Source organism: Nanorana parkeri, unplaced genomic scaffold (genome assembly GCF_000935625.1).
Source record: "Nanorana parkeri isolate BGI_ZX_2015 unplaced genomic scaffold, ASM93562v1 scaffold1462, whole genome shotgun sequence".
Lineage (NCBI taxonomy): Eukaryota > Metazoa > Chordata > Amphibia > Anura > Dicroglossidae > Nanorana > Nanorana parkeri.
This window is the reverse complement of record NW_017307730.1, coordinates 90,491-115,845: the sequence shown is the minus strand read 5'-3', so window position 1 is coordinate 115,845 and position 25,355 is coordinate 90,491. Positions and strand designations below refer to the sequence as shown.

At 46.4% G+C, this 25,355-nt stretch overlaps 2 protein-coding genes across 2 annotated transcripts in view; both read left to right on the top strand.

Moving 5' to 3' along the window:
• Nucleotides 1–357: 357 nt before the first annotated feature.
• On the top strand, nucleotides 358–10,593 carry LOC108798384 (vomeronasal type-2 receptor 26-like). Its single transcript, XM_018570134.1, has 5 exons — nucleotides 358–423; nucleotides 2,029–2,250; nucleotides 4,052–4,108; nucleotides 5,303–5,426; nucleotides 9,686–10,593. Exons 1-5 carry the CDS (start codon nucleotides 358–360, stop codon nucleotides 10,591–10,593), a joined length of 1,377 nt encoding a protein of 458 aa, XP_018425636.1.
• Nucleotides 10,594–15,850: 5,257 nt separating this feature from the next.
• The window catches only part of SMYD5 (SMYD family member 5), a 25,948-nt gene continuing 16,443 nt past the window's right edge, over nucleotides 15,851–25,355 (top strand). Inside the window, exons 1-5 of the mRNA XM_018570137.1 lie at nucleotides 15,851–15,982; nucleotides 18,901–19,009; nucleotides 19,601–19,740; nucleotides 21,220–21,341; nucleotides 24,579–24,648. Of these exons, the coding sequence (XP_018425639.1) occupies nucleotides 15,866–15,982; nucleotides 18,901–19,009; nucleotides 19,601–19,740; nucleotides 21,220–21,341; nucleotides 24,579–24,648 (558 nt within the window). The 5' untranslated portion in view covers nucleotides 15,851–15,865. The remainder of the gene's footprint in view (nucleotides 15,983–18,900; nucleotides 19,010–19,600; nucleotides 19,741–21,219; nucleotides 21,342–24,578; nucleotides 24,649–25,355) is intronic.

Sequence of the window (25,355 nt, the reverse complement as noted above, 5' to 3'; positions counted from 1 at the left end):
CTCATTTTGAGACCATGCATGATGGGGGGTTGATCATTGTACCCCCATATTATGCCTCTGTTGATGAAACGACAAACGGATTTCATACTTCCTCGTGTTTGGCAGTCAGTTTTCCCTTGCAAGTTCCGGGAATTGAATCTTTTTTGGATTCTATACAAGTGGGGGAACACAACGAAAGTCTGTTGATTCGGGTTTCTTGTTCACAATGCACAGAGCTATGTCGCTTCTTTACAAAAACTGTATAATAACGATCATCTAGATTTCAGCTACAATGACACAATTTGGAATCTCATTCGGATGGTGAGGCAATATATATCTGTAGGGGTCTCTTCCAGAGTGTATTATGCGGTAGAAGCGATGGCTAAGGCTCTGCATGATATCAGTGTACACCAAAAATATATCACCAGAAGCAAAATCAATCAGGTAATCAATATAAGTGATTCACAAACTAATTCGAAATGGCAAAAGATCTATAGAAAAAGCACACCGCACGAACCCTTCTTTACAGTAGACATGTAAGCCGGGAAAAAATGGGTTTCAGCATTAAATCTTTCAGAATTTCATTTTAGTTTCTGACAAGGTTTTCTGATTGGCCAGAAAACAGTCACGTGTCTGATTTCGTTTCATTTTTAAAGGAGAACTATGTGGTTTTTCCCCATAGCTCTCCTAAGGGTAACGGGAGGACACAAACTAGCATCGTCCCGTCACCCAAAGCTCAGTATACCGCGAGCTACAGCTCGCGGCATACTTAGACGCCGCAGCTGGAACGGATCCCGACAATTCTGTCTGGATCCGCCCATCTGCGTGACTGACAGCTGGCTCTGCCTATCTAGAGGCAGAGCCAGCTGTCCCCGCCCCCTCCCCCGTCCGTTTCACCAGTCACCGCTGGAGGATCGGACAGGGGAGGGGGGAATCCAGTCCCTCCCCTGTCACGGCTCTCTGAACGGATAGATCGAGAAGTGAGCGAGCGCCGGTATGTGTTCGCTCACTTCCCGATCTACTGAGCCGACCTGTGAAAGTTTCATTGTCACAGGTCGGCTCAGATTATGAGGCTGAGTGAAAATTACTCGCCTCATAATTCTCCTTTAACTAAATTCAGATGATCCGTTAGTTTGCCTCATTGGAATTCGGACATTCGGATGCATGGACCTGGGCAGAAAGGAGGATAAGAGGGTTTGGTTCTGCTTTAAAGTGACAGGTAGTAACTAACCTGATCCATAGGATTTTAAAGCTACTTGCTTATTGTGAATAACTTGGGCAGGGTCCTGGAAAAAAAAAAGCTGAAATTGTGTGCTGATCAGCTGGGGGATCTGAACACGATAAATAACCCCAAAAAAGAGGTCTAAAGCATGAACATTCAATTGCAGGCAAGGCATATTGTGGGTGTGTTGTGGACATAGTTGGGAACTTTCTGGCTTTTGTCCGGACAATCTAGCTGATATGTTTTATTACTGGGTATGGGAATTCCCGCTGCCACCAGTACACTTTTCAGACCCCTGATGTCACCAAGGACCCCAAAGAAGCTGATGAAGTAGAGATCTGCTCCACCAGCTTCTTCTTCTGGGCAGAGAATGTGCACAGTGACACCGGAAGTGATGTAATGCACATCACTTCCAGGTCCAGTGATTCGAGGAGAGATCAGCGGCTGGAAGCCTGCTGATTTCCTACCGATCTGTTAGGGTAGACCCGCCGTGCTGGTCCCGGGCTCACACGGGGGAGCTCGGGAAGCCGATGGCAGGGGGGGGGGGGACACATGGCGCAGCACCCTACAAGTGATCCAGCACCTGTACAGATGCCAGATCACTTGTATTTAAACAGCAATCGTCTGCTGTTTAAAACGGAACTGCAGCCGTGTTCTTGCTATAACCACAAACAGCGGATGACATACATTTACATGGGCCCGCTAGAAGTGGTTAAAGAGCCTTGGAAACAGCTCTTAAAATGGCATCAACATTTTACTGGTTGGGTTTACATCTACTGTAACCATTCGTTTTCATATATGGTGGACTTGTCTATATTACTTTTCAGTTGCATCATTACATATCGAAAATAACATACTTGCTCGATATGTCAGATGAGCCTTTTTTTAATGACAACGGAGAATTTGCCTACCACTACAAAATAATGAACTGGATAAAAGAAGAAAACGATTTCTGCTATGTAGACATTGATGTTGGCAACTATTCCATATCAGGTCAACAACTTTACATCAACAAACAAGCCATAACATGGAACAGAAAGGACAATAAGGTAGGTAAGCAGGGGACGCTGATCTGTCTCTGCAAGTGGCCGCAGCCAGCAGTGAGGTGATGGCTGGCTCCGCCCAACTGTCATTAGCAGGCTGTCGGCCGGCCAATGGCCGGCTGTTCGACCAGCTTTGGCTTTTACCTCGTCTGAGCCGCTCGGCCATCTTCGGGAGCTGTACGGGCTATAGTGAATAGCCCTTACAGCAGCCCTTTGGTTCTACTGAACCGAAGGGGTCCTGGGGCCGAAGCTAGCCAAAGGATCAGCTGAAGGTACGGCTAGATACTTCGGCAGCTTATTGAATAGACCCCTATATATGCAAACTTTTCAGTGAGAGCAATAATTCTAGGGCCCTTAATCACTGATAACCCGAAACTGATGAGAGGTAAAAGCTTTTAAAGCTTCGCCTATGGTCAATTTTGGGTATGGTAGTTTTTCGCGATTTCACGGGTGCGTGCAATTTTAAACCTTGACGTCTATTTACCCGACATAACCCTATCGTTTCTATTTTACCAAAAATTGGGTAATAATAATTGTATTATAAATTGTCAGTAATTGTTCCTCAACATAAGGGTCTATTCATGTGGGTAGGATTATAATTTTAACCAAAACTGAACAACAAAATGATCTCTGTCAGTAAAGGTTCTCAATCATCCAGGTCATGGTATATCTGTAAAAAATAAATCAAGGCAACTGGACTTGCTGTATTTTTTTATTTTTGGAGTGGTGACTACTTTACAACACAGACAGGGACTATGGGGAACAAAAGTAGCCCCCCTCCAGAAGGAAGGACAGTGCCGGCACCAATTCAGAGATGATTTAAGGATCTACAGCCGAGTGATACACAAATAAGATACATTTTTGTTAATGCATTTTAATGCATTCCTCATTTAGTCTTCCCTAAACCCAGTGTTATTGTATGCTTATGCCTGCTGCTGGGGTGAAGATGCAATAATGCTGGATTATGAATATTTGTATATACCACTAGGAGGTTTATCGTCAGTGGTGCATGCTGGGGGGTAGACATAAATACTCGGTGGCTTTCTTTGTGTATGTCTCTTTTCCCCACGTTCTTGCTTGGGGCAGGGTGTGTAGTTCTGCTAGATCTGCTGCCTAGGGAAGGCCTGCATGTGTCTGGAAATGAAGGCGTTGATTTGGGCCTGGACCTGTACTGCATGTAGAGGGGGAGAAAGCTGACCCAAGATGGAGTGCCTGCGCTAGTGTCTTTGCTGGAAGGTGAGGCTGGGGTAGAAGCTGGAACCTTGCAAGGGCCTGGTAACATGGAATAATCTGCTTGCCAGCTAAGAGTTCTGCTTGATACAGTGATGCCAGTCTCGACTTAAAGGCTCCCTGCACTGTGTAGCTGGAAGTGGATGCAGAGTCTAGAATCTGTACATGCAGGCCCGGCGTTACCGCAAGGCAAGTCAGGCGGCCGCCTGAGGGCGCTGCAGGGTGAGGGCGGAAAAAACAGTGCATTTTGACAAGTACTTGCCAAAAATTAAACTTTGCCTGTGCTGGCAAAAATCCTAGCACCGGCCCTGTGTACATGTCCCGGGTGTCTGTAGCCCCTACCCACTCTCTCCTTGTGGGTACCATAAATAATGAAATATTTAAAACACCTTTAAGTGGCTAATGCCCAACTTACATTCGCACCCCGCAACCAGCCAAGGACATACCCCTGAGGTGAAATGCTAGCTCACTCTGCCCCTGGGCTCTCTCACATGCTTTTGGGGGTCAGGGGAATGCTACATGTGAAATGCAATGTAGTGTGTATTATTCGAGTCAAAGTTTGGATATTACCCATCAGGTGCTGGAAGGTGCCTGCATAGAGCAGGGTGGAGGAATGGAGGTGCAGAATGCAGAGGTAGGTAGCTGGGTCATCACTGCGGACTCAATTGATTAAAACCCCTGTAAGGATCATTTTACCTTCATATTCAGCCGTGGTTTTCTGCAAAACAGATCAGAGTTCTGGTGGTGCGAGTAGTGGGAAAGTGCCGCAGGGTTCTGTACTGGGCCCCATGCTGTTTAACCTATTCATTAACGATATTGGGAACGGGTAAACAGCCATGTTTCAGTGTTTGCTGATGATACCAAAATCGGGAGGGTAATAGACACTGAATTGTACACTATAACATTACAGGGGGATCTGGATAAAATAGGGGAGTGGGCAACTATATGGCACATGAGGATTAATGTAGATAAATGTAAAGTTGTGCACTTTGGGGTTAAAAATAGAAAAGCGAAATACACACTAATGGGAACTCCACTGGGGAAGTCAGAAATGGAGAAAGATTTGGGGGTCATTGTAGACTGAATAATAGCTCGCAGTGTCAGGCTTCGGTAAACAAAGCAAGTAGAGTCCTTTCCTGTATTAAGAGGGGAATGTTTTGCAGGGACAAGTCTATAATTTTGCCACTTTATAGATCGCTGGTTCGGCCTCATCTGGAGTATGCGGTCCAGTTTTGGGCACCAGTGAACAGAAAGAATACCCTCAAACTGGAAAGAGTCCAGAGGAGGACAACAAAACTCATAAAGGGGATGGAGGACCAAAGCTATGAGACAAGGCTACTGAGTTTTAACATTTTCTACTTGGAAGTGAGGAGATTAAGGGGGGATATGATTTTCATGTATAAAATGTTTACCGGGGATTGAAACATTAGCAGCAAACCTTTTACAATTAACTCCATGACAAGGGCGAGAGGCCAACACCTAAAATTGGTGGAGAAAAAATGTCAGCACAAAGGGCGAAGGGGGTTCTTCTCGGTTAGAGCGGTTAAGGTCTGGAACTCGCTGCCACATGCTGTGATTTCGACTGAGAGTGTGGAATCGTTCAAGAGGCGATTGGACGATTTCCTCAGGGACCGTCATATACAGGGGTACAAGTATTCTTAAGAAGGAGAACACACAGGGACCTATACATACGCACACATCATTAGGACCACACACATACACACAATAGGTTGGACTCGATGGACATGTGTCTTTATTCAACCTCAAATACTATGTAACTAAAGTAAGAATTCACTTGTAATTATATGCAAAACCTTCTCATCTACAGGTACCACTGTCACGGTGCTCAGAAATGTGTCAACCAGGAACCAGAAAGAAGTCAAGATCTTCGATCCATTCCTGCTGCCACGACTGTGTCCCATGTTCAGAAGGAGAGATATCCAATACTACAGGTATACAGTATATTTCTAAGGATCAGTCCAACCAAAACTGATATTTCGGTGTTTGGTAGATGCTGAATAACCAAAGACAATATGTCAGTCCAACCAAAACCATTTTAGCGTGTGGTAGATGCTGGAGAACCAAAGAGAATATGTCAAGTTGGCCAAGCAGCTAAAAACAGCCTTGGCTTCCTGTAATCTTCAGACAGTGAAAGGAAATTTTTATCTCAATGTTTTTTAGTCTAAGGAAAATCATTTGTAGAAAATCTTCTGTGGACACAAACTTCCAGGAAAACTGAAATTGCATTCTGCCTGACCAATTCTTTAAACGACTAAAAACGACTTTACATTTTAGGGGGTTATTTACTAATCTGCCAAAGGCAGCCGAATGAGTAACCGCCCCGAAGTGAAGTGAGCGGAGCCTGTGCGGCTTTTCACTCCAGCCGCGTACAGCTATTCTTAGCCGTACATTGGCTGCATTCGCCCCGCTTCACCTCCCTTCGGCTCGGCCAAACAGCCTCAGCATGTTCGGCTGAACCAAAGGGAAGAACCCATTTGCCTCAGCCGATGCAACATCTGGATCGGCTGAGGCGAACGTTCGTCAGTTAATTCCCTGCTGTTCAAGAAAGGGTTTGTGTTCCTACCTGGAGATCCGACTGATTGCAATCACCCTGATTGAGTCTGCACAATTGCTTGTTTGGTCCGATCCGTGACCAGGTCAAACTGGTACAGAAGGAGAGGATTAACTCGTTAAAAGATAACGGGTTAGCAGCGGTCAACTTAGGGATCCGGACAAGCCAATTGATTGCAAACAAAGTTTTTTTTATTGAAAACAACATTTAGGACAACACATTGGACTCACTAATTACCATTAAAAACTTGTAGATTACAGACAGTCATAAATTATATGTGGATCGATCCTCATTTGCATTGACCTTGATTTCACCGTGGGGGGAAAATTACCGATGTACCTAGTACTTCAGTCTTTCTCCCTCCGTGAAAATCCCCATATGCATGCCAACTTTCGTGAACTACATGGACTGGAGGGATTATCCCAAAGTGGGGAGAAAAAGGAATTTTCTTCTGATTTCTATATTCGAGTGAAAAGAAGGATTTTAAACAGATCAGTAATTCCAACGCTGACTTTCTCCACTTTTCATTGGATTTATAACAGATGTTTAAAGTTAATGTTGCTTGTTGGTTTGATATTTCCTGTGTGTAAGTCTTCTTAATTTGGAGGAATATATTTTCACTTTGCTTTCAGACTATTTTTCCTTCTGTCTCCTGCTTATCGTTTCAGCTAGAATTTTCCTTTTGTTTGGCGTTAAATGTCACCGGCTTGGATCTGGCCGTGTGTGCAATTGACCCCTTCCTGTTCATCAGCCATGGACTACCATAGTTGGAGCGGTGAGGTATAAAGGGACCTTTTGTTAATGGGGGAGGGGGTTTCTCACGGACAGACTATCACTGGGTTATCTTCAATTAACAAACCGCCTGACTTTTTCTTCTCTTTCTCCTTATACTCAAATTTTAAGTGTAGATCTTTACTTCAGAGTGATATTCAAATGATGTCCTTTACAGATATATCTAACACTTTTTTAGTCACTCACGTTACTGAAGTTTTCTCATAGTCCGGGCGGTTTGGAGATTTTTTCCAGTATGGTCCAATAGTCCACTTGAGTGTGAGCACGTCTCGCTATTTCTTCCAGGAGGTGATTGTTGCAATCTAGTCTCCAATAGTGGGTTCGAGGGATGTTTCCACTCAATGGATCTTTGGTAACTCCCTGGGTGTTCAGGATATGGTCTGTCCGTCAAATGAGAACCGCAAGCCCCGATTTAGGATTTGCCAGAGTTCCCTGGCTTCAAGATCATATATCCACTTGTGGCATAGTGACTATACGTCTGATCTCTGTCTATCTGTCGACGCGTTTCGCCCCTCCCACTGTACGGGGCTTCGTCAGGACAGTCGTAACATTAACTTTAAACGTCTGTTATAAATCCAACGAAAAAGCGGAGGAAGTCAGTGTTGGAATTACTGATCTGTTTAAAATCCTTCTTTTCACTCGAATATAGAAATCAGAAGAAAATTCCTTTTTCTCCCCACTTTGGGATAATCCCTCCAGTCCATGTAGTTTACGAAAGTTGGCATGCATATGGGGATTTTCACGGAGGGAGAAAGACTGAAGTACTAGGTACATCGGTCATTTTCCCCCCACGGGGAAATCAATTGGCTTGTCCGGATCCCTAAGTTGACCGCTGCTAACCCGTTATCTTTTAACGAGTTAATCCTCTCCTTCTGTACCAATTCCCTGCTGTTCACCCCTATTCTGAAAGGGGACGAACAGCAGAGAGTGAATTCCCGAATGCTCAGCTCAGCATTCAACTCAGTCACTTTGTTCCCTACCTCAGAGGTAAACAAACAAAAAACAAAAACAGCACGCGGTCCCCTTCCCAATTTATACCAGACCCTTTAGGTGTTGTGGGAATTTTAAGGGGGACCTTTATGCCCAAAAAACAAAAAAAACTTTCCATACCAGAACCTTAATCTGAGCAGTGGCCGGGCAGAGCAAGAAAGGGTTAAATAGCTGTTGTTAGGGTTTCTTACCCTTGCAGCATGGCTGAGTGTTTGTAACACTGTGGTTGCTCTTTACCGCCCTTTTATGACCAAACCCTCACACATCATCAGTCTGCTGCACTGGCTAGACTCCAGGGTATTCCTGTCCCACAGTGATGATGTTGGCACCAGTTCTCTATTTAACCTTACCTTGTCCGTTCAGTCTCCGCCCTTGGGTTTGTTCTGATCAACCAAGTGTGCTGATATTATTCCTGATTTCCATGTATGATCCTGACTCCGGCTTTGTTTCCATTCATCCTGCTCTCTGTGCTCCCTGATCTTGCTTGGCAGACTACACTGTTTGGCATCTGACCCCTGGCTCGGCACTGAATACCTCCTGGACGTTCTCCATTGTTTTTTGCCATTTATGTTTATTGTTTTCAATAAACTCCTTTTCTATTTTAAATCTGTACTTTAAGTTTCAGTCTGGTTTCTTGGTTCCCCAACAGCTGTCATGAAATGAAAACAAATGGGTGGAGCTAGTTGCTCCGCCCATTTGTTTACATTCAGACCGGATTTGTCAATTTGCGATGGACGTTTGGCGGACCTTTTTTTATTTTGGCGAGTCAGCAGGCATTGTTCATCATGATTGACAAGGATCTACATCGCTCGACGACGTGATTGACCTTTGGATTGCATCATTGGACAATTTTTTTTATTTTTTTTTTACGAATAAAGGAATTGTCAAAAACTGACTTGTTTTTTGTTTAATTGAAGGACTTTTTCAAGGTGTGATGATTTTCATTTCTTTTTGGTGTACTCTTTGATGAATGAGTAGGAGTAACAACTACCCATTATTTATTCACAAGGGGAAGGTGGCATCTGAGTGCACCTTCATGAAGGAGGCACCCAAATGCACATGACCCCCCCTGCCCGCAGACCCCCACAACCACCGGGCTAGGGTTGTGGGGAAGAGGTCCCTTGTCAATGTTGAAGGTATGTGGCCTGGTATGGTGCAGGAAGGGGGGGCACTTACTTGTCTCCCCCCTTTCCTGCTCTGGCAGGCCAGTGCTCGGATTAAGGGTCTGGTATGAAATTTTAGGGGGGACCCCACTTTTTTTTTTGTTTCTTGGTTTTGTGGTCTCCCTTTCAAATTCCTACCAGACCTGAAGGGTTTGGTATGAATTTGTAAGGGAACCCTACGTTTTGTTTTTTGTTTTTTACATCGGGGATCCCCCTATCATTCCTACCAAACCTAAAGTAAAGGGTCTGTTATGAATTGGGGAGTGGAACCCAGCACTGTATTTTTAAAAAATTCTATTTCTTAAACAACTTGCAGGGATGTGGTCTGCTTCGGCGGACCATTCTCCCCGCTCTGGCTGTGTGTTCGGCTTTGTCGAGCCGAAGCATGTGCATTTGGCTTGGCTGCCTTCGGCTGCTGTGCGCGCTATTGGAAGAGCTGAACCGAATGGTTTCTACAGCTGCAGGATTAGCCGAACGTTCAGCAAAATCCATCGGCTCTTTAGTCATCTCGCAGGAAAACATGCCTTCGTGATGGCTAAATGAATGAGAGATTCAGTAGCACCTTGCAAATAGACTAAACCTAGTAATCGCAACCAGAATGATCTAACTTTAAATAAATGTAAAAGAATCAAGAGCAAAAAATGTAAAAAATAAATGTACTGAATGCATTAAGAATGTTTTTATTTTTAAGCAGGCAGCGAGAATTGTATTCAGTGTCTAGAAGATGAATGGTCGAATGAGAAGAAGGATCGGTGTATTCCCAAACTGGTGCAATTCCTCTCCTATTCTGATGATATTTCTACAGTATTTGTATCCATTTCTGTGTTGCTTTGTCTTGTGACTCTCTTCATTATGGGAATCTTTATATCCTATTTGGATACCACCATTGTCAAAGCTAATAATCGGAGCTTGAGCTTTGTCCTGCTTGTCTGTATCATGCTGAGCTTCCTCTGTGTGTTTTTGTTCCTCGGTCATCCAATAAATGTAACCTGTATACTCCGCGTCATGACATTTGGAGTCATCTTCTCCATAGCCGTCTCCTCTCTTCTGGCCAAAACAATCATGGTTTACATTGCTTTTACTGCCACCAAGCCTGGAAGTTACTGGAGGAAATGGCTTGGAGTCAAACTTCCAAATGTTGTAGCGGTGCTACTTTCATGTGTTCAGTGTACCATATGTCTCATTTGGTTGTCTACTTCACCTCCTTTTGAGGAAATGGACGCTCACTCTTATCAGGACAAGATCGTCATTCAGTGTAATGAAGGGTCAGTTATCGGGTTCTACTCTGTGTTGGGTTATATGGGGTTTCTGGCAGCTGTGAGTTTTGTTTTGGCTTTCATGGTGAGGACATTACCGGACAGTTTTAATGAGGCCAAGTACATCACCTTCAGCATGCTGGTGTTCTGCAGTGTCTGGATTGCCATGATCCCGGCCTATCTGAGCACTAAAGGGAAATACGTGGTGGCTGTGGAGGTATTCACCATACTGGTCTCCAGTGCTGGACTACTCAGCTGTATATTTTTTCCAAAATGTTTTATGATTCTGTTTCGGCCAGACTTGAACACACAAACTGATCTACTTTCTAAGAAAAATAGATTGTAGAGATAATTCTATTAGTGCTTAAATAAATATAAACATCCGGTTGCACTTGTGATGGATCAGTATATGTTATTGCATGAGCTGTAGCGTGATATACTATTATCTACTAATAAAATGAATATCATGAACCATCTGTTTATGTGAATGCTCAGTATGAGCACATTTGTCTAATTCATCTTCCCTAGGATATGCACAGATCACTTCTTACCAGGGAAGGATTAGGAGGGCTCTCTCTATCTGTATTTCCACTCTGTAGTCCACCTAAAGAGACCCTCTCACCTTGTCAATACAGGGCAAAGTGACAGTTCCCATCCAAAGGGTCCCCTGACCCCCTATACTCATCTCTCAGTGTTCCTTTTCCACTCTTTCGACCTCCACAAACTGCTCTGTTTGTCAGCAACCTAGGGGAGCCATCATGCTATGTCACTAGAACCAAGCACTGTCCCAGGGGAGCATTCATCTCCAATCCTGTAAGTACTGGGTTGAGGGCCTTTACAGAGATACCATCACTTTGTCTTGCATGTGCAAGAAGAGAGTGTCACTTTAATGCTGCACAGCCTCTCTTCAAAGCCTTTCTAGTCGCTTCTCATTATTGCTTACCCTTAATTCCACTTCAGTGGAAAACTCTGCATGTTATCAATCTAATCACGGGTCTTTCTGGTAATAGCAGGTTGACCGCCTGTGGCTTTTCAGCAATTGTCACGTGATGGAGGTTTTTTGATATGGGGAGTCCCTTGCACCGCCTGTCCAGCGGTCCCTGGAATAGAGATAGGGTATGCGGGAGCTTGGAGAAGCATGAGTGCCTGTAGCTGGCTCAAATGTAGCGGGGTCAAAGGCAAGCCAAAGGTCCATCACGGCCAGGCAACGCAGGTACACAGGAAGTAAGCCGGGTACAAAGTCATGAAGCAAGCCATGGTCAAGCACAGCCGAGCAGAGAAAGCACAAAACAGCAGCCAGGAAGTGTAGTCAGGATACAAAGTTAGGGGGTAGAGATATCGCAGAATCAAAACAAGCCAGGTCAAATCACAGGAGAACAGCAAAAAAATTTCCCAGCACACTCACCAGCCAGCATGCAAAAAAAACCTGTCTAACCGCTAGGGTTAAAAACAGAGGTCTTAGATACACATCTTCTGCAGAATAAGTGAAAGCCGCACTGTCTCATCAAGGCCCCTCTGTATAGTGCGGTCCTAACTCTAACCTATGAGAGTCTCCATCTTGGAGCCCACGTAGCAAAAGATAAAATTGGGTGCAGGTTTGCCAGGAGGCAGCCCAACCTCCTTAAAGGCACAGGGACACACACAGGAGAAGCACACAGGTCAAGTCACAGGAAGCAGAAGCTGATGAACACTCAGCAGCTTCCCTTGATGAAACTTTGGTTTAAATAGACAGTCCACTCTTAATTATGCTCATGCACCTGTGCAAAAACCATGTAATCCTAGGCCCAAATGTATAGGCCTATCCACGTGAGCAACGTCTATGCGCATTTGTCCTGGCATAGGTGAAAGCTTGACCACACACACGAGCAGGTCTTTGAGCACGGCCACGCGCCCGTTTTTCCTGACAACAATTGTGGAACAACAAATCGCTGCATGCCTACTGATAGAGAACACTGAGACTCCACAGTGGTGGAAGGGTCGTGGGTTATTTCTAGTCTTTATTAAAGTTACAGAACAAATCATGATGCCATTGTTTCTGCTGGAACTACTAGACTCAGCCAAATGATATTAACCAACAAAAAAGTGGAGTTTACTCAGCAGATGTAAAGTGCACAGGAATAACTTACTACCATTGAAAATGTATAGAACATACATATCGGGGAAGGAAGGTTAATGAGGCATGGCAGCAAAGATTATTATAATGGACGGTCCCCTGCTTATATATATTAGTAAAAGATACAGTTTTCCCCAAAAGGGGATCCCACCATTTTTTCAAGTATAGAGCAAATATTTATAAAAATATATTTATTCGGCTCCTAAATGGTCGATGATTGCATAAAATACTGTTCTCTCCTCTCTTTCCGACTTGGGATTCTAGATGTATTCTCATGGATAGGATATACCAGATAACAAGTAACTTTCAAATGAAGTATAAGGCCAAAAAAGCGTGGCGGCCTCGGCCGAGGCAGTCACATGAGAGAACCCTTTGCTAACGCCTATGACGCGTTTCACCCCCCACCGGGGCTTCATCAGAAGGGCGTTGTTTAGCAAGGGTTTTGGTTCTCTCATTTAAGTGTTCTGAATAATCTCTTTTAATTAGAAACAAATTAGAACAATTGAAAACATTGCGTACCTGTGTATGTCTCCACAGGGCGCATTTTTTTTGATCGGAAATTGTGCCGCCCCAACGGGGCATAGAATATGAGATGCATAGCCTCAGTTAATATTAGCATTGTTTTAGATAGAGTTATTATAGTGTGTTTTTGCCTAACTATTTTCCCCATAGCAAATCCATGTCTTATCCTATGCTGCCATCTAGTGGCCTTTGTGATATCACACATGTCTTTTCTGTATTTCTGTTCCCCATGTGATGACATATTTCCAGTCTATGTATGCCCCTCCCTTCTTTCTGTGTGCAGTACTTCCTGTGTCATGGCCACAGTTAAGAGCCACATGTAACAAGGACACACATGTGATCTGCACAGTACGTAGGAAATGCATCATTTTCTGACCGCACAATACTATAACCGTTCAACTGCTGTTCCTATCATCTGCTGTAACCCTGATGTTAAAGAATAAACACCTCTTTTGAATGAATCGGTATTGACGAGTTCAGCTATCTGAAGAGGATTGTCCGCAGTGAGTATATCTGCTTATACAGGCCAGGCATAGAGGTCTCAGCAAGGGATATATTTCGCTATCACAACGATCGGAGTCAGAATAGAAATGTATCCTGTACTATGAACCGTAGTGAAAAAGACCGAATAGGCTATTTATTCTTAACGAGACAGAGTGTGTTATTAGCGTATAGGTGTTAAAGTATCACATAAAGCATGTAAAGCATCTAAACAAACTGTGAATATCGAAAAGTTTTTGAGAAATCTTTTCTTTTTACTTTCCAAAATGGCATGAAGGTTATTAAAGGGAGAGAAAGGACACCCAGTTTTCCTTCCAATTAATATTGATCCTTCTATCAAAAATCTTCAAGACTCCAATATGTAAATGGATATACCGTAATATAATGGGCTACAGGGATATGAATACAAGAAATAACTTGGGCTTCCAATCAGACATGTCCTCTGCAAAGTACAAGTTCCACCTTCTATACCACTGAGCTCCGCTGTCTTATGAAGATGGGCTTCCTGAAAAATCTTTCACATTGTGGGAAAGGCCTTTCTCTGTTTCTTCATGGCCGTGCCGATGTGCACAAAGCCAGGACCTCCATGATTGTTCCTCAATACTAGAAGAATTATCTTTTTAAATGACTCTCTTAAGGTTTGGGATAAAATTACACTGTCGCTTACATAAAGTTTGTTTTAAAATGCCATACCTGTAAAGAAGCATAGGAATGCTTACCTCTCCTGCTGTCCACACCAAACACTGCCCTACTGCAGAGAAATCCCTCTTCCAAAACTGACCTTTCTCACAGTGTCAATCAATTAGTGTCAATCAATTAGTGTCAATCAGAGTGTCCCTCTATATTATTGCCCCCATTAGAGTGTCCCTCTGTAAGAAAATTAGTATTTCTCGACTGACACTTGCGATTTAAGTGTCTGAAGGTGATTAATCTTCATCAATGATTGTCCAGTTGTAGATTGAAAAACTTGTGACTTTAATTGTATAATGGAAAGTCACAGCATACAATGATATTGCAAAAATATAATATATAAATAGATAGTTCAAAGTATATAGTAATGCAGAGTTAAAAAGCATGTCATCTCGTTCTGAGTCTTTACCTCCTGGTATCGTTCTCAGTATCTGGAGGGTTCAAACAAAATAGTCTTCTAGCAGGTGGAATAACAAAGTCTCTTGTTGAATGGGCGTGTTAGTTTTCCCTCTATATTATTGTCCCCATTAGAGCGTCCTACTATATTATTGTCCCCATCAGAGTGTACCTCTATATTATTGTCCCCATCAGAGTGTACCTCTATATTATTGTCCCCATCAGAGTGTACCTCTATATTATTGTCCCCATCAGAGTGTACCTCTATATTATTGTCCCCATCAGAGTGTACCTCTATATTATTGTCCCCATCAGAGTGTACCTCTATATTATTGTCCCCATTAGACGTCCCTCTATATCATTGTCCCCATCAGAGCGTCCCTCTATATTATTGTCCCCATTAGACATCCTCTATATTATTGTCCCCATTAGAGTGTACCTCTATATCATTGTCCCCATTAGAGTGTCCCTCTATATTATTGTCCCCATTAGAGTGTCCCTCTATATTATTGTCCCCATCAGAGCGTCCATCTATATTATTGTCCCCATCAGAGCGTCCCTTAGGGTTGCCACTTTTTCTTCAAGCGAAACCCGAACACTCTAGTGACGTGCAGACATTTTTTGGGGAGAATAAGCCATGGCTTATACATATGTAAATAGCGCCGCCCATTCATATGTAAATATCACAGTTGAGACCATTTTCAGTGGGGGGCCAGTAGCCCCTATCTTAATTCTGGTTGCCCCTGTCTGCCTGACATCTTGTGTCCGGGTTTCTGCTGCCATGAAACCCGGACACAGCATTCAAAACCCGAACTGTCCAGGTGAATCCTGGACAGGTGGCAACCCTAGCGTCCCTCTATATTATTGTCCCCATCAGAGTGTCCCTCTATATTATTGTCCCCATCAGAGTGTCCCTCTATATTATTGTCCCCATCAGTGTCCCTCTATATTATTGTCCCCATTAGAGTGTCCCTGAATATTACTGTCCCCATTAGAGTGTCTTTCTATATTACGGTCCCTCTATATTACTGTCCCCACATAGCTTAGTTTACTACAATAGGCATGAGCTGGGAGGTGCAGCTACAGGACAGGACGGGAGGGGGCAGCAAAGTACCTGGCGGGGATTGGCAGCAGAGTACTATAGTCAGCGTGAGCTGTGGGCGGGGACAGGGCGGTAAAATATCTGGTGGGGGAGTGGCTAGCAGCCTACTAGACGCAATATAAAAGGAGGAGTGGGCGGTAGAATATGGTTGGGGGAGTGGCCAGCTGCGGACTGCATACTTCATAAGCAGTGGGCGGAGCCATAGACTCCTTGACAGGGGTGTGGCCAGCGGCGGACAACAATCAGCTCGAGCTGTGGGCGGGTTAGGTACGCGGTGACGTGTTACGCCCACTGATGGCTCTGGCTCCTCCTCCCATCATGGCGGCCTCCACGGCTGACATGTTCTGGCGGTGTGCGGAGCCGGTGGCGGCCAGGCGGGCGGTGGAGATCCGTCACATCGGCAGTGGCAAGGTTAGGATGGAGGAGGGGGGATGGGACTGCGACCTGCCGGGGTTATTGGAGTTCCTGTATGCCGGGGCCGCAGTATGGAGCTGAATGAGCCCGGTGTACCCTCCCCCATACTGGTATTCTGTAGATGAGGGATCGTATATCAGTGACTGGTCAGTACAGAAGCTGAAATATGACACGGTCTGTGTGTGCTTCTGACCAATCAGGGTCCTCTGTCTCCAGGAGCCCCTCGTATTGGAAGTGTAAGGGTTGATGATCCTAGTGTATGAATAAGGCAGATGAATTGGGGCTTAACGTGCACGTCAGTGTACGTCTGCTCATGTGCGTTTACATAATCTGTGATTGGTCCTTTACCTCCAATATGGCTGACTATGGTGGTGGTGGTGGCGTGCCAGTCTGATACACACCACCGTGCTGCATCTGATGAAGGGGGGGGGGGCATTCATCCAGAGGGTACACCAGATCTGTAGAGCCGGGATCAGTTCCTGGAAGGGGCCAGACAGCGGTATGGTGCAGACAGGGTGAGTCCATAGGAGTACAGGATGGAAATATGAGACAGCAATAAATGGGAGTGCAGTGTTATCACCCCAGGCACAGCAAGGAATACAGCAAAGAATAGCGGTACAGCAGGGGTGTCAAACTCAATTTCATTGCAGGCCTCATCAGCGTTCTGGTTGCCCTCAAAGGGCCGGTTGTACCTCTAGGACTATATATCTACTCCTCCTCCTCCATATTAAATCATTGTCTCTGCGTTCCATTATTACTGCTTGTAATAACTTCATAACTAGCTCTGAAAGTAGAAGTCTAGGAAAAATAATGGCAATTACTGTAATAGTGCGGATTCTCAGGTGGCTGTGCAGGGTCTATGGTGGGCTGTGGGGATTCTCAGGTGGCTGTGCAGGTTCTATGGTGGGCTGTGGGGACTCTCAGGTGAGCTGTGCGGGTTCTATGGTGGGCTGTGCGGACTCTCTGGTGGCTGTGCGGGGTCTATGGTGGGCTGTGCGGACTCTCTCATCATTGTTAGCCCCAGTGTGATAGTAATAAAGTTAAGAGGAAAAAGTTAAAAAATAATAAAGTAAAAATTTAACAAAATAAAAATAGAAAATGTATAAAATAGTTAAAAAAAAAGTGATGAAAAAGTATAAAATAATAAGATTAAGTGATAAAGTAAACTAGGGACATACTGATACTGGTATCGGTGCAGCTACCGAGTTTTTGGGCAAGTACTCGGCCAAATGCTCTGATGCCTAGCCCGATAGCCAGACTTCCAGTATCAGGAGGTTGGGCAGCAAGTAATTACACGCTGCCCGGCTTCCGGATTGGCTAGTAAGCAGGCTCCATGCTCCCTCATCACCTGGTGCCGGTTTCCCGGCCAATCAGGAAGCCGGGCAGCGTGTGATGATTAGCCGTCTGGCTACCTGATTTGTCCAGCGTCCCGACCATGTCAGGAAGCCAGGTGGCGAGTCTTTACCCGCCCTCCCAGGCTTCCTGATTGGCCAGAAAGCTGACTTCACGCTCCCTCGTCACCTGGTGACATAGAGCATGGAGCTGGCTTCCCAGCCAATCAGGAAGCCGGGCACCGTGTAATGACCTGGCCTCCTGATTGGTCGAGAAGCTGGCCCATCAGGAAGCCAGGCGATGAATCATTACCCAATCAGGTGACCTGGTCACCTGGTGACGAGGGAGCATGGAGACGGCTTCCCTGCTAATCAGGAAGCCAGGTGGTGAGTCATTAAACACCACCTGGCTTCCTGAATGGGACTTGTGGTATTGGTATTCGGTATCGGTGAGTACCGGAAGAAATACCGGTACCCGAAATACCAATATCGGTGCATCCCTATTAAAACCAGCCCCCGGCCCCTCTGCCATCTGCATGTGAATAAGCAGTGCTCTCTATAAGGCCCAATGTGCATTAAAGGGCAAGTTCACTTTCCCAATTAATTGGAGGAAAGTGGAATTGCCCGCTCAAATCTGGCCAAGCCCCACCCCCTCTCCCCACAGTCCCTCCCCCAGCGCTATACTTACCTTTTCAGCGCACGGGGCTTCTCCTCCGCCAGTACTATCTGTACCCCATACCGCCGTCCAGCACAGCCCTGCCCTTTGGATTTTAAAATTTTGCTTGCAAATTGCGAGCACTCGTTGGTCAGCGCGGTCAGGTGACCCCCACTGAGCAGTGAGAAGCGCTTCTTCGCTTGGTTAAAAAAAATGTTTTTGGGTCTGGACGTGTAGATTGGCCCCCCTCTTGAGTCCTTGGACAAGTAGTTTTTGTTTTTTACATTTCCACACCCCTGGAGGTGTGCCTCAGTTCAGGCTCTTCTGTCACTCACTGCTGGGGGGGTGTCTGCTCCTCCCCTCAGGGGGCCACAAATACCCCGCAAGAGGTGCTTAGAAGGAAGAGACGGGGGGGCCCTAGGACTAGCGCCTGTGAAATTCACTGTGTGAATATTGACTTCAATTCTCCAATCATGAGAAAAACGCATTCTCCTTTACTTCACTGTGATTGGATAATGTGTATCATGGCCATATCATTCTCTTCTGGGATTGTTTTATTGTTGTCTGCGCTGGCCCAGCTCCTCCTTCCTCACACGTCGTCCTTTCCTTTTTTGGAATTGTCTGATTGCTGCCTGTGCTGGCCCAGCTCTGTGTCCCCATTGGGGAGAGGCTCATTCTAATTGGCATGTTGACCATTGTCACCTGGACTGACAGTGATGGGTTTTTATGGCTGTCACTGGGACAGGAGTGGAGGAGAAATTTTCCAGTGGTGAGTGTGATTGATGGGGTCTCCACTCGCTCGCAGGAAGTGAAGGGCATTGTCCCCGATGGGGGCACGCAGTAATAAAAATTGTAGTCAAAATAAATTATAACTTTTCCCCCAATTTTTAATTTAAAAATGAAAAAACGTTTTTTGTTTGTCTCCGCAGGGGAGGGGGCTCTTCGCCACTCGCAGCATCCGGAAGGGGGTGACCATCTTCCAGGAGAGGCCTCTGGTGTCCTCCCAGTTCCAGTGGAACGCCCTGTACCGCTACAGAGGTGAGACTGACCCCCGCTGTGACTGATATGGCGAGTTCACTGCGTAATCCTATAGTGAAAGTGTATCTGTGATCAAAAATGTAACATTCTCATTGCCCCTGGCCAGCCCCCGCGGCGCGCCTGCCGCCCCTGGCCAGCCCCCGCGGCGCGTATCGAGTACGAGATACTTATAGTTCAGTACACGCCGATACCGCTCCATGTTCCCTGTGGCACTGCCTGTCAGTGGAAATATCCTTCTGACAGGAAGTTCCGGTATTGGAGGTGAGTATTGGCACTATCGGTATAGGTGCATCCCTAGTTAGTAGTCCATATTCAGATGAAGAGAAGCTCCGCCAGTGGTCTACCTCAATTTATAATGATCCCCGGTTCATTTATCATAATTCTTGTGAATGTCTCTCATTCCGAGCCTAGCAGAGGTCTTATTGGTGTGTAGATGTAACTGGAAGTAGTGCCCAGCAGCCTCCTGTCCTCCAGGAATTGTAATTTAAAGGACCACATAGGTGTCCACCATTCCGACACTCCCTCATTGGTACGATTATTTGTAAACCGAAACAGTCATCCCGGCTATTCCTTTTGCTGGTTGTCTTTCAGCCTGCGACCATTGCCTGCGATCCCTGGAGACGGCTGAAGAAAACGCCAAGAGACTGTCCGGCAATGTCCACGTGAGCCTCCCGTACCCCGAGCTGTGTTCCATTCAGAATGGGCTCCACCAGCAGTGTCCGGACTGCCAGGTAAGAAGTACGAGGAGGTGATGGGAACCACCATGAGCCGCCATTCTATAATCGGGTCACACTTCTCACCACCCTGGGGATGACATTTGCTGCCCCCATAGTATGACTTCACACTCTATAAGGCTTCCTAGCGCTGCCCTGTGGCTTCCCCAGAGCCGCCCTGTGGCTTCCCCAGAGCCGCCCTGTGGCTTCCCCAGAGCCGCCCTGTGCCCTTGGATTAAGTAGGGATGTTTACCAGACAGTAAGTGAAGGAAACTTTGCCACGGGGACACACATTAATCATTGGACGGGGTTCTAGCCTCCCTATACTTTAATAAAGAAAATCATTTCTTGTGTTCTTTGAGAAAAATTGAAGGCATTTTGTGAATGGGCGAGTGATGAGGAGGGGCGGGTGATGAGACCAGATCACTTCACCGCTCCAAACTCCGGCCCTTCACCTCTGGGGAAATGACAAATCCGATCATGCATTTGCCTCCAGGAGTCATGCCTGTAGCTGTCAGTCTTGCAATGCCTCATGGGATTTGTAGTTTCACCACAGCTGGAGGGCCAGAGTTTTCCCACCAATGCAATAAATGTCCACAATTTAAAGGAGAACTATGAGGTGAGTGATCCTCATAGATCGAGCCGACATGTGACAATGAGACTGTCACAGGTCGGCTCAATAGCTCGGGAAGTGAGGGAACACATACGTCGCTCGCTCACCTCTCGATCCTGTCCCTGCAGAGAGCTGTGACTGTCACTCACGGCTCCCTGCAGGGACTCCCCGCTCTGATCCGTCAGCGCTGACTGGCGGAACGGACAGGGGAGGGGGCGGGTACAGATGGCTCTGCCTCTAGATAGGCAGAGCCAGCTATCAATCACACAGCTGGGTGGATCTCGACTGTAATGCCGGGATCCGTCAAGGCTGCGGCGGTCTCTGTATACCGTGAGCTGTAGCTCGCGGTATACTGAGCTTAGGGTGACGGGAGGACGCTAGTTTGTGTCCTCCCATGACCCTTAGGAGAACTATGGGGAAAAGCCCTGACCCCATAGTTCTCCTTTTAATATTAAGCACAGGTTTACTTTGACCAGATCTCCTCCACTGAGGGCTGTGCTGGTGCAGAGGGGAGTGATGGGTCACAAGTCAGATCTGGTTATTTCCATTGTATGTGCAGACCACAGTCATAAAGTTCTTGAGTCGGCCACCTGGATTTTTGAGATGTTATTTGCAGGATGGACAGACCCGGCTGCACTTATTCAGGATAATAAAAAATTGTGAAAAGGTTTTGATGTGATTTGCTCTGCCGGGGGAATTAATGATTCAACGTGCACACAAGAGAGATCTCTATGGACGTCAGATGAGAGGGGCGTTTGATCGGCAGGTTCAGGAACATGCGTCCTTTTCAGATGAGTGAGCCCAACATGACCCAGCAGAGATGGATGGCTTGTCCATTGATGGCCCAGCGACTCCTCGTAATAATCATGTTCTGTGTTGGACAGGTTTCATACTGCAGTGCGGAGTGTCTGAAGGCAGCCAAAGAACAGTATCACAAGGTCCTGTGTCTGGGATCTGCCCGGGACAACCAAAGCCACCCACTCAACAAGCTGGAGGAAGCCTGGCGGTAAGTGGAATAGAAAGCAGAAGATCTGGTTGTCTGTGCTGGGATCTGTCCTGTAGCAGCTAAAAGGAGGGAACATTCTAAATACCGTATTTGCCGGCGTATAAGACGGCCCCCCACTTTTTGTGTAAAAATATAGGTTTTGGGCTATACTCGTCGTATAAGACGAGTATAGCCCAAAACAATGTATAAATGCACTTACTAACCTCCTTGGCGGTATTCCCGAGTGTGGCTCGGGGTTAATTTTCAGTACCATAAGCGGTAACCCCGAGCCACACTCGGGATTACAGTCTCTTACCTTGTCCAGGATCCCAGCAGCGTCCTCCATCTTCCGTCCTTCAGCTACTAACGCGCTGAGCCAATCACGGCAGGCTTTGTATTAAAGAATACAAAGCCTGCCGTGATTGGCTCAGTGCGGTATACTGTATGTAGCCGAAGCTTCATACAGTATACCGAAGTATACCTGGCGTATAAGACGGCCCCCGATTTTTGGGCGATTTTTTTTTGGGTCTCAAATCCCGTCTTATACGCCGGCAAATACGGTAAATCTCAGGAAACGCTTCTTAATTAAAAATGGCCCCTAAAAAATCTCCAACTTCAGTTGAAGGAAAATCCTCACTGTGGGGAAAATGCTGCTGGTTGTGCGGCTGCAACAGACTCAGAGATGTTACATGTAGTGTTCCTATGTGACTCTACTCCTCCTCCTCCTCCTCCTTTATATTACAATTTGTGATCCACTTATTTAAAAAAAAAAAACACAAAGGAAACATTAAAGTGACAGTAAACTCAGGCATTGAACCTTAATAATACATTCAAGTACCGCAATTATTAACAATACTGGACCTTATTGCACCTGCTGGATCGGCCTCGGCATACAGAGGAGCTTCCGTGAACAAACCCAACAGTACAGAACTTGAGCCGACATGTGACTTTATGGCTAACCTCTTTTTAAAGTAACACTAAACTCGGGAGTTAAATCTTAAAATACATTAAAGGAGAACTATGAGGGGGGTGCTTTTCACTCACCTCATAGTTCTAGCCGACCTGTGACAATGAGACTGTGACAGGTCGGCTCAGTAGATCGGGAGGTGAGAGAACACATACCGGCGTTCGCTCACCTCTCGATCCTGTCACAGCTCTCTGCCATGACAGTGGATGGGCTGGATTCCCCCCTCCCCGATCCGCCAGCGCTGACTGGCGGAACGGACGGGGGAGGGGGCGGGTACAGCTGGCTCTGCCTCTAGATAGGCAGAGCCAGCTGTCACTCACGCAGCTGGGCGGATTTCGACATCGATGTCGGGATCCGCTGCGGCGTCTCAGTATACCGCCAGCTGTAGCTCCCTATATACTGAGCTTAGGGTAACGGGAGGACGCTTGTTTGTGTCCTCCCGTTACCCTAAGGAGAACTATGGGGAAAAGCCCTGACCCCCATAGTTCTCCTTTAAAGTACCTTAACTCTGAACAAAAATGTATCTTATTTGTGTATCGCTCGGCTGTAGACCCTCCAATCATCTCTGAATTGGTGCCGGCACTGTCCTTCCTTCTGGAGGGGGGCTACGTCTGTTCCCCATGGTCCCTGTGTGTGTTGTAAAGTAGTCACCGTTCCAAGCTCCCTGGATAGTCACCGCTCTCTGCAGGGAGATGATCGAGAAGCGAGCGCCGGTATGTGTTCGCTGACTTCCCGATCTACTGAGCCGACCTGTGACAGTCTCATTGTCACACGTCGGCTCAAATTATGAGGATGAGTGATTTTCACTCCCCTCATAGTTCTCTAACTCCTGAGTTTACGGTTATTTTAAAAAGCAGCATCCCTGAGTTCCCTACTGACATTAATTTCCCATCTTCAGCCACTAGATGGTGCTCTACATTTAATAAGTATGAAAACCCCCACATCCCTTGGTTCCCCACAAACATAACTTCCCCCTTCAGCCACTAAATGGAGGTGTAATTGCAACAAGTTTAAAAACCCTGCATCCTTACCAACATAAACCCCTTCCCCATCCGTCCCCCCTTCAGCTACTAAATGGTGGTGTACTTGCAGCAATGATGTACTTGCAACAATGATCTGAAGCATCAGTATGAGAATAGCAGATACTAGGGATTGAGGGCCTGCTGACACCAGTACAGTGCATTAATAGCACAGCCCTGTGTGATTAACGCACTGTACCATGCAATCACACCTACCGTGCATTTTGGTGTGGGCGTTATGTTGCGTTGCCATTCATTTGAATGGTACCCCAAAAACACCTCCCACCCACCGTGCGGTACCCTAATGCCGTGCGTTCCATTGCAGTGCGATTTGGGTCGCGACTTAATGACCGAGGACAAATGTGGGTCCTGAGGTTACACAGGTTGAGAACCACTGGTCTAGAAGTCTGTGTGTGCAGATTGTCATTACTAATCATTTCTAATCATTTCTAAAGATATGGGGAAAGGTCGGCTTTATTAGCGATTGGCTCCACCCACTGTCTGTAACCGCGCAGTAAACCACTTTTTGTTCTAGAGCGGATCTATAAATACTAAAGTGATGAGCAGTTGGCTCTGTGATCGGCTGTTACACATCTTTCCATACAGTATGTGGCCTGACTTATGAGTGTAGCTGAGAGGTTTGGGCACCAGATGTCGCACTTCACAACATAAGAGTCCCTTTATATTATTCCATACAGTGTTTTATGTGTTAAATGTCATATTGGAAGGGAAAAAGAAATGTACAGATTCCTAAATGATGGCAATGCAGGCTTATAGGACCCATTGGTTGCCGCCTATAGGACCCATTGGTTGCCGCCTATAGGACCCATTGGTTGCCGCCTATAGGACCCATTGGTTGCCGCCTATAGGACCCATTGGTTGCCGCCTATAGGACCCATTGGTTGCCGCCTATAGGACCCATTGGTTGCCGCCTATAGGGCCCCTTGGGTTGCCGCCTGTAGGGCCCCTTGGGTTGCCGCCTGTAGGGCCCCTTGGTTTGCCGCCTGTAGGGCCCCTTGGGTTGCCGCCTGTAGGGCCCGTGGGTTGCCGCCTATAGGGGCCCATGGGTTGCCGCCTATAGGGACCCACGGGTTGCCGCCTATAGGGACCCACGGGTTGCCGCCTATAGGGACCCACGGGTTGCCCCTTTTAGGCTTGAGGCTACAACATGAAAAGCTCTCTGTGATATTTCTCCTCCGAGTCCTTCTATTGGCTGTCATGACTCGGGCTGTGCTACCCTCTCACATGTCGTATTCCATCTCTTCCCCCCAGAAACATGCATTACCCTCCGGAGACCGCCAGCATCATGCTCATGGCCAGGATGGTGGCCACTGTTAAGCAGGTATGTCCAGCTGATATTACAGTATTGGGGGAACTCCTGAGAATTGAATACTACAGATCCTTCCCATCCCCACCAGAAGGTCAAGATGACGGCATTTTATTAGGCCCCTGTTTACACCTAGGCGTATCGAATATGCGCGTTTCGTGTCGCGCATTTCCGAGGGCTACCTGGCTGTATCCCAATGGAAACGCGCGACCAAAACGCCCCAAAGAAGCTCCTGTACTTCTTTGGGCGTAGGGCGCTTTGTAGCGCGTCCATACGGCCTGTAATACGCCCCCAGGTGTGAACCATACCCATAGGAAATAATGGGATTTCGGTGTTTGAGCGTTTTGCAGAGCGTAGGAACGCGCTACAACACGCCCAGGTGTGAACCGGGCCTAAAGGTCTTTATTGTAGGAGAACCTGACCATTAGGTAGTTCTTAAAGCAGAACTCCGACCTTCCCTTCAGTTGTACCGGCTCCTCTCCTGGACTGAAATGGCTTCCTCTGATTTCACTGCACACTGGGAGCTTCTCACACTGTGCATCAGAAGCTGCAGCAAGTTAGCGCCAGGGGTTGAGGACTGGAAGTTGCCCTCCTGTCAATATGGCTTCAAGATGATACATTTGCATATAGACCATCTGTAGATTAATGGAAGAAGTGCTCTGGATAAAATTATACTATCCCTTGCAGTTGGGCTATCTCCCCCCCCCCCCCCCCCCCACAGC

Bases quoted from the DNA above. Each gene is read 5' to 3' on its own strand.
- LOC108798384 (XM_018570134.1), top strand. From the start codon at position 358: ATGGCTAAGGCTCTGCATGATATCAGTGTACACCAAAAATATATCACC. The intron at 4,109-5,302 runs GTAGGTAGCTGG...TCTCATCTACAG, and splicing joins TGGAGGTGCAGAATGCAGAG to GTACCACTGTCACGGTGCTC. The intron at 5,427-9,685 runs GTATACAGTATA...ATTTTTAAGCAG, and splicing joins AGAGATATCCAATACTACAG to GCAGCGAGAATTGTATTCAG.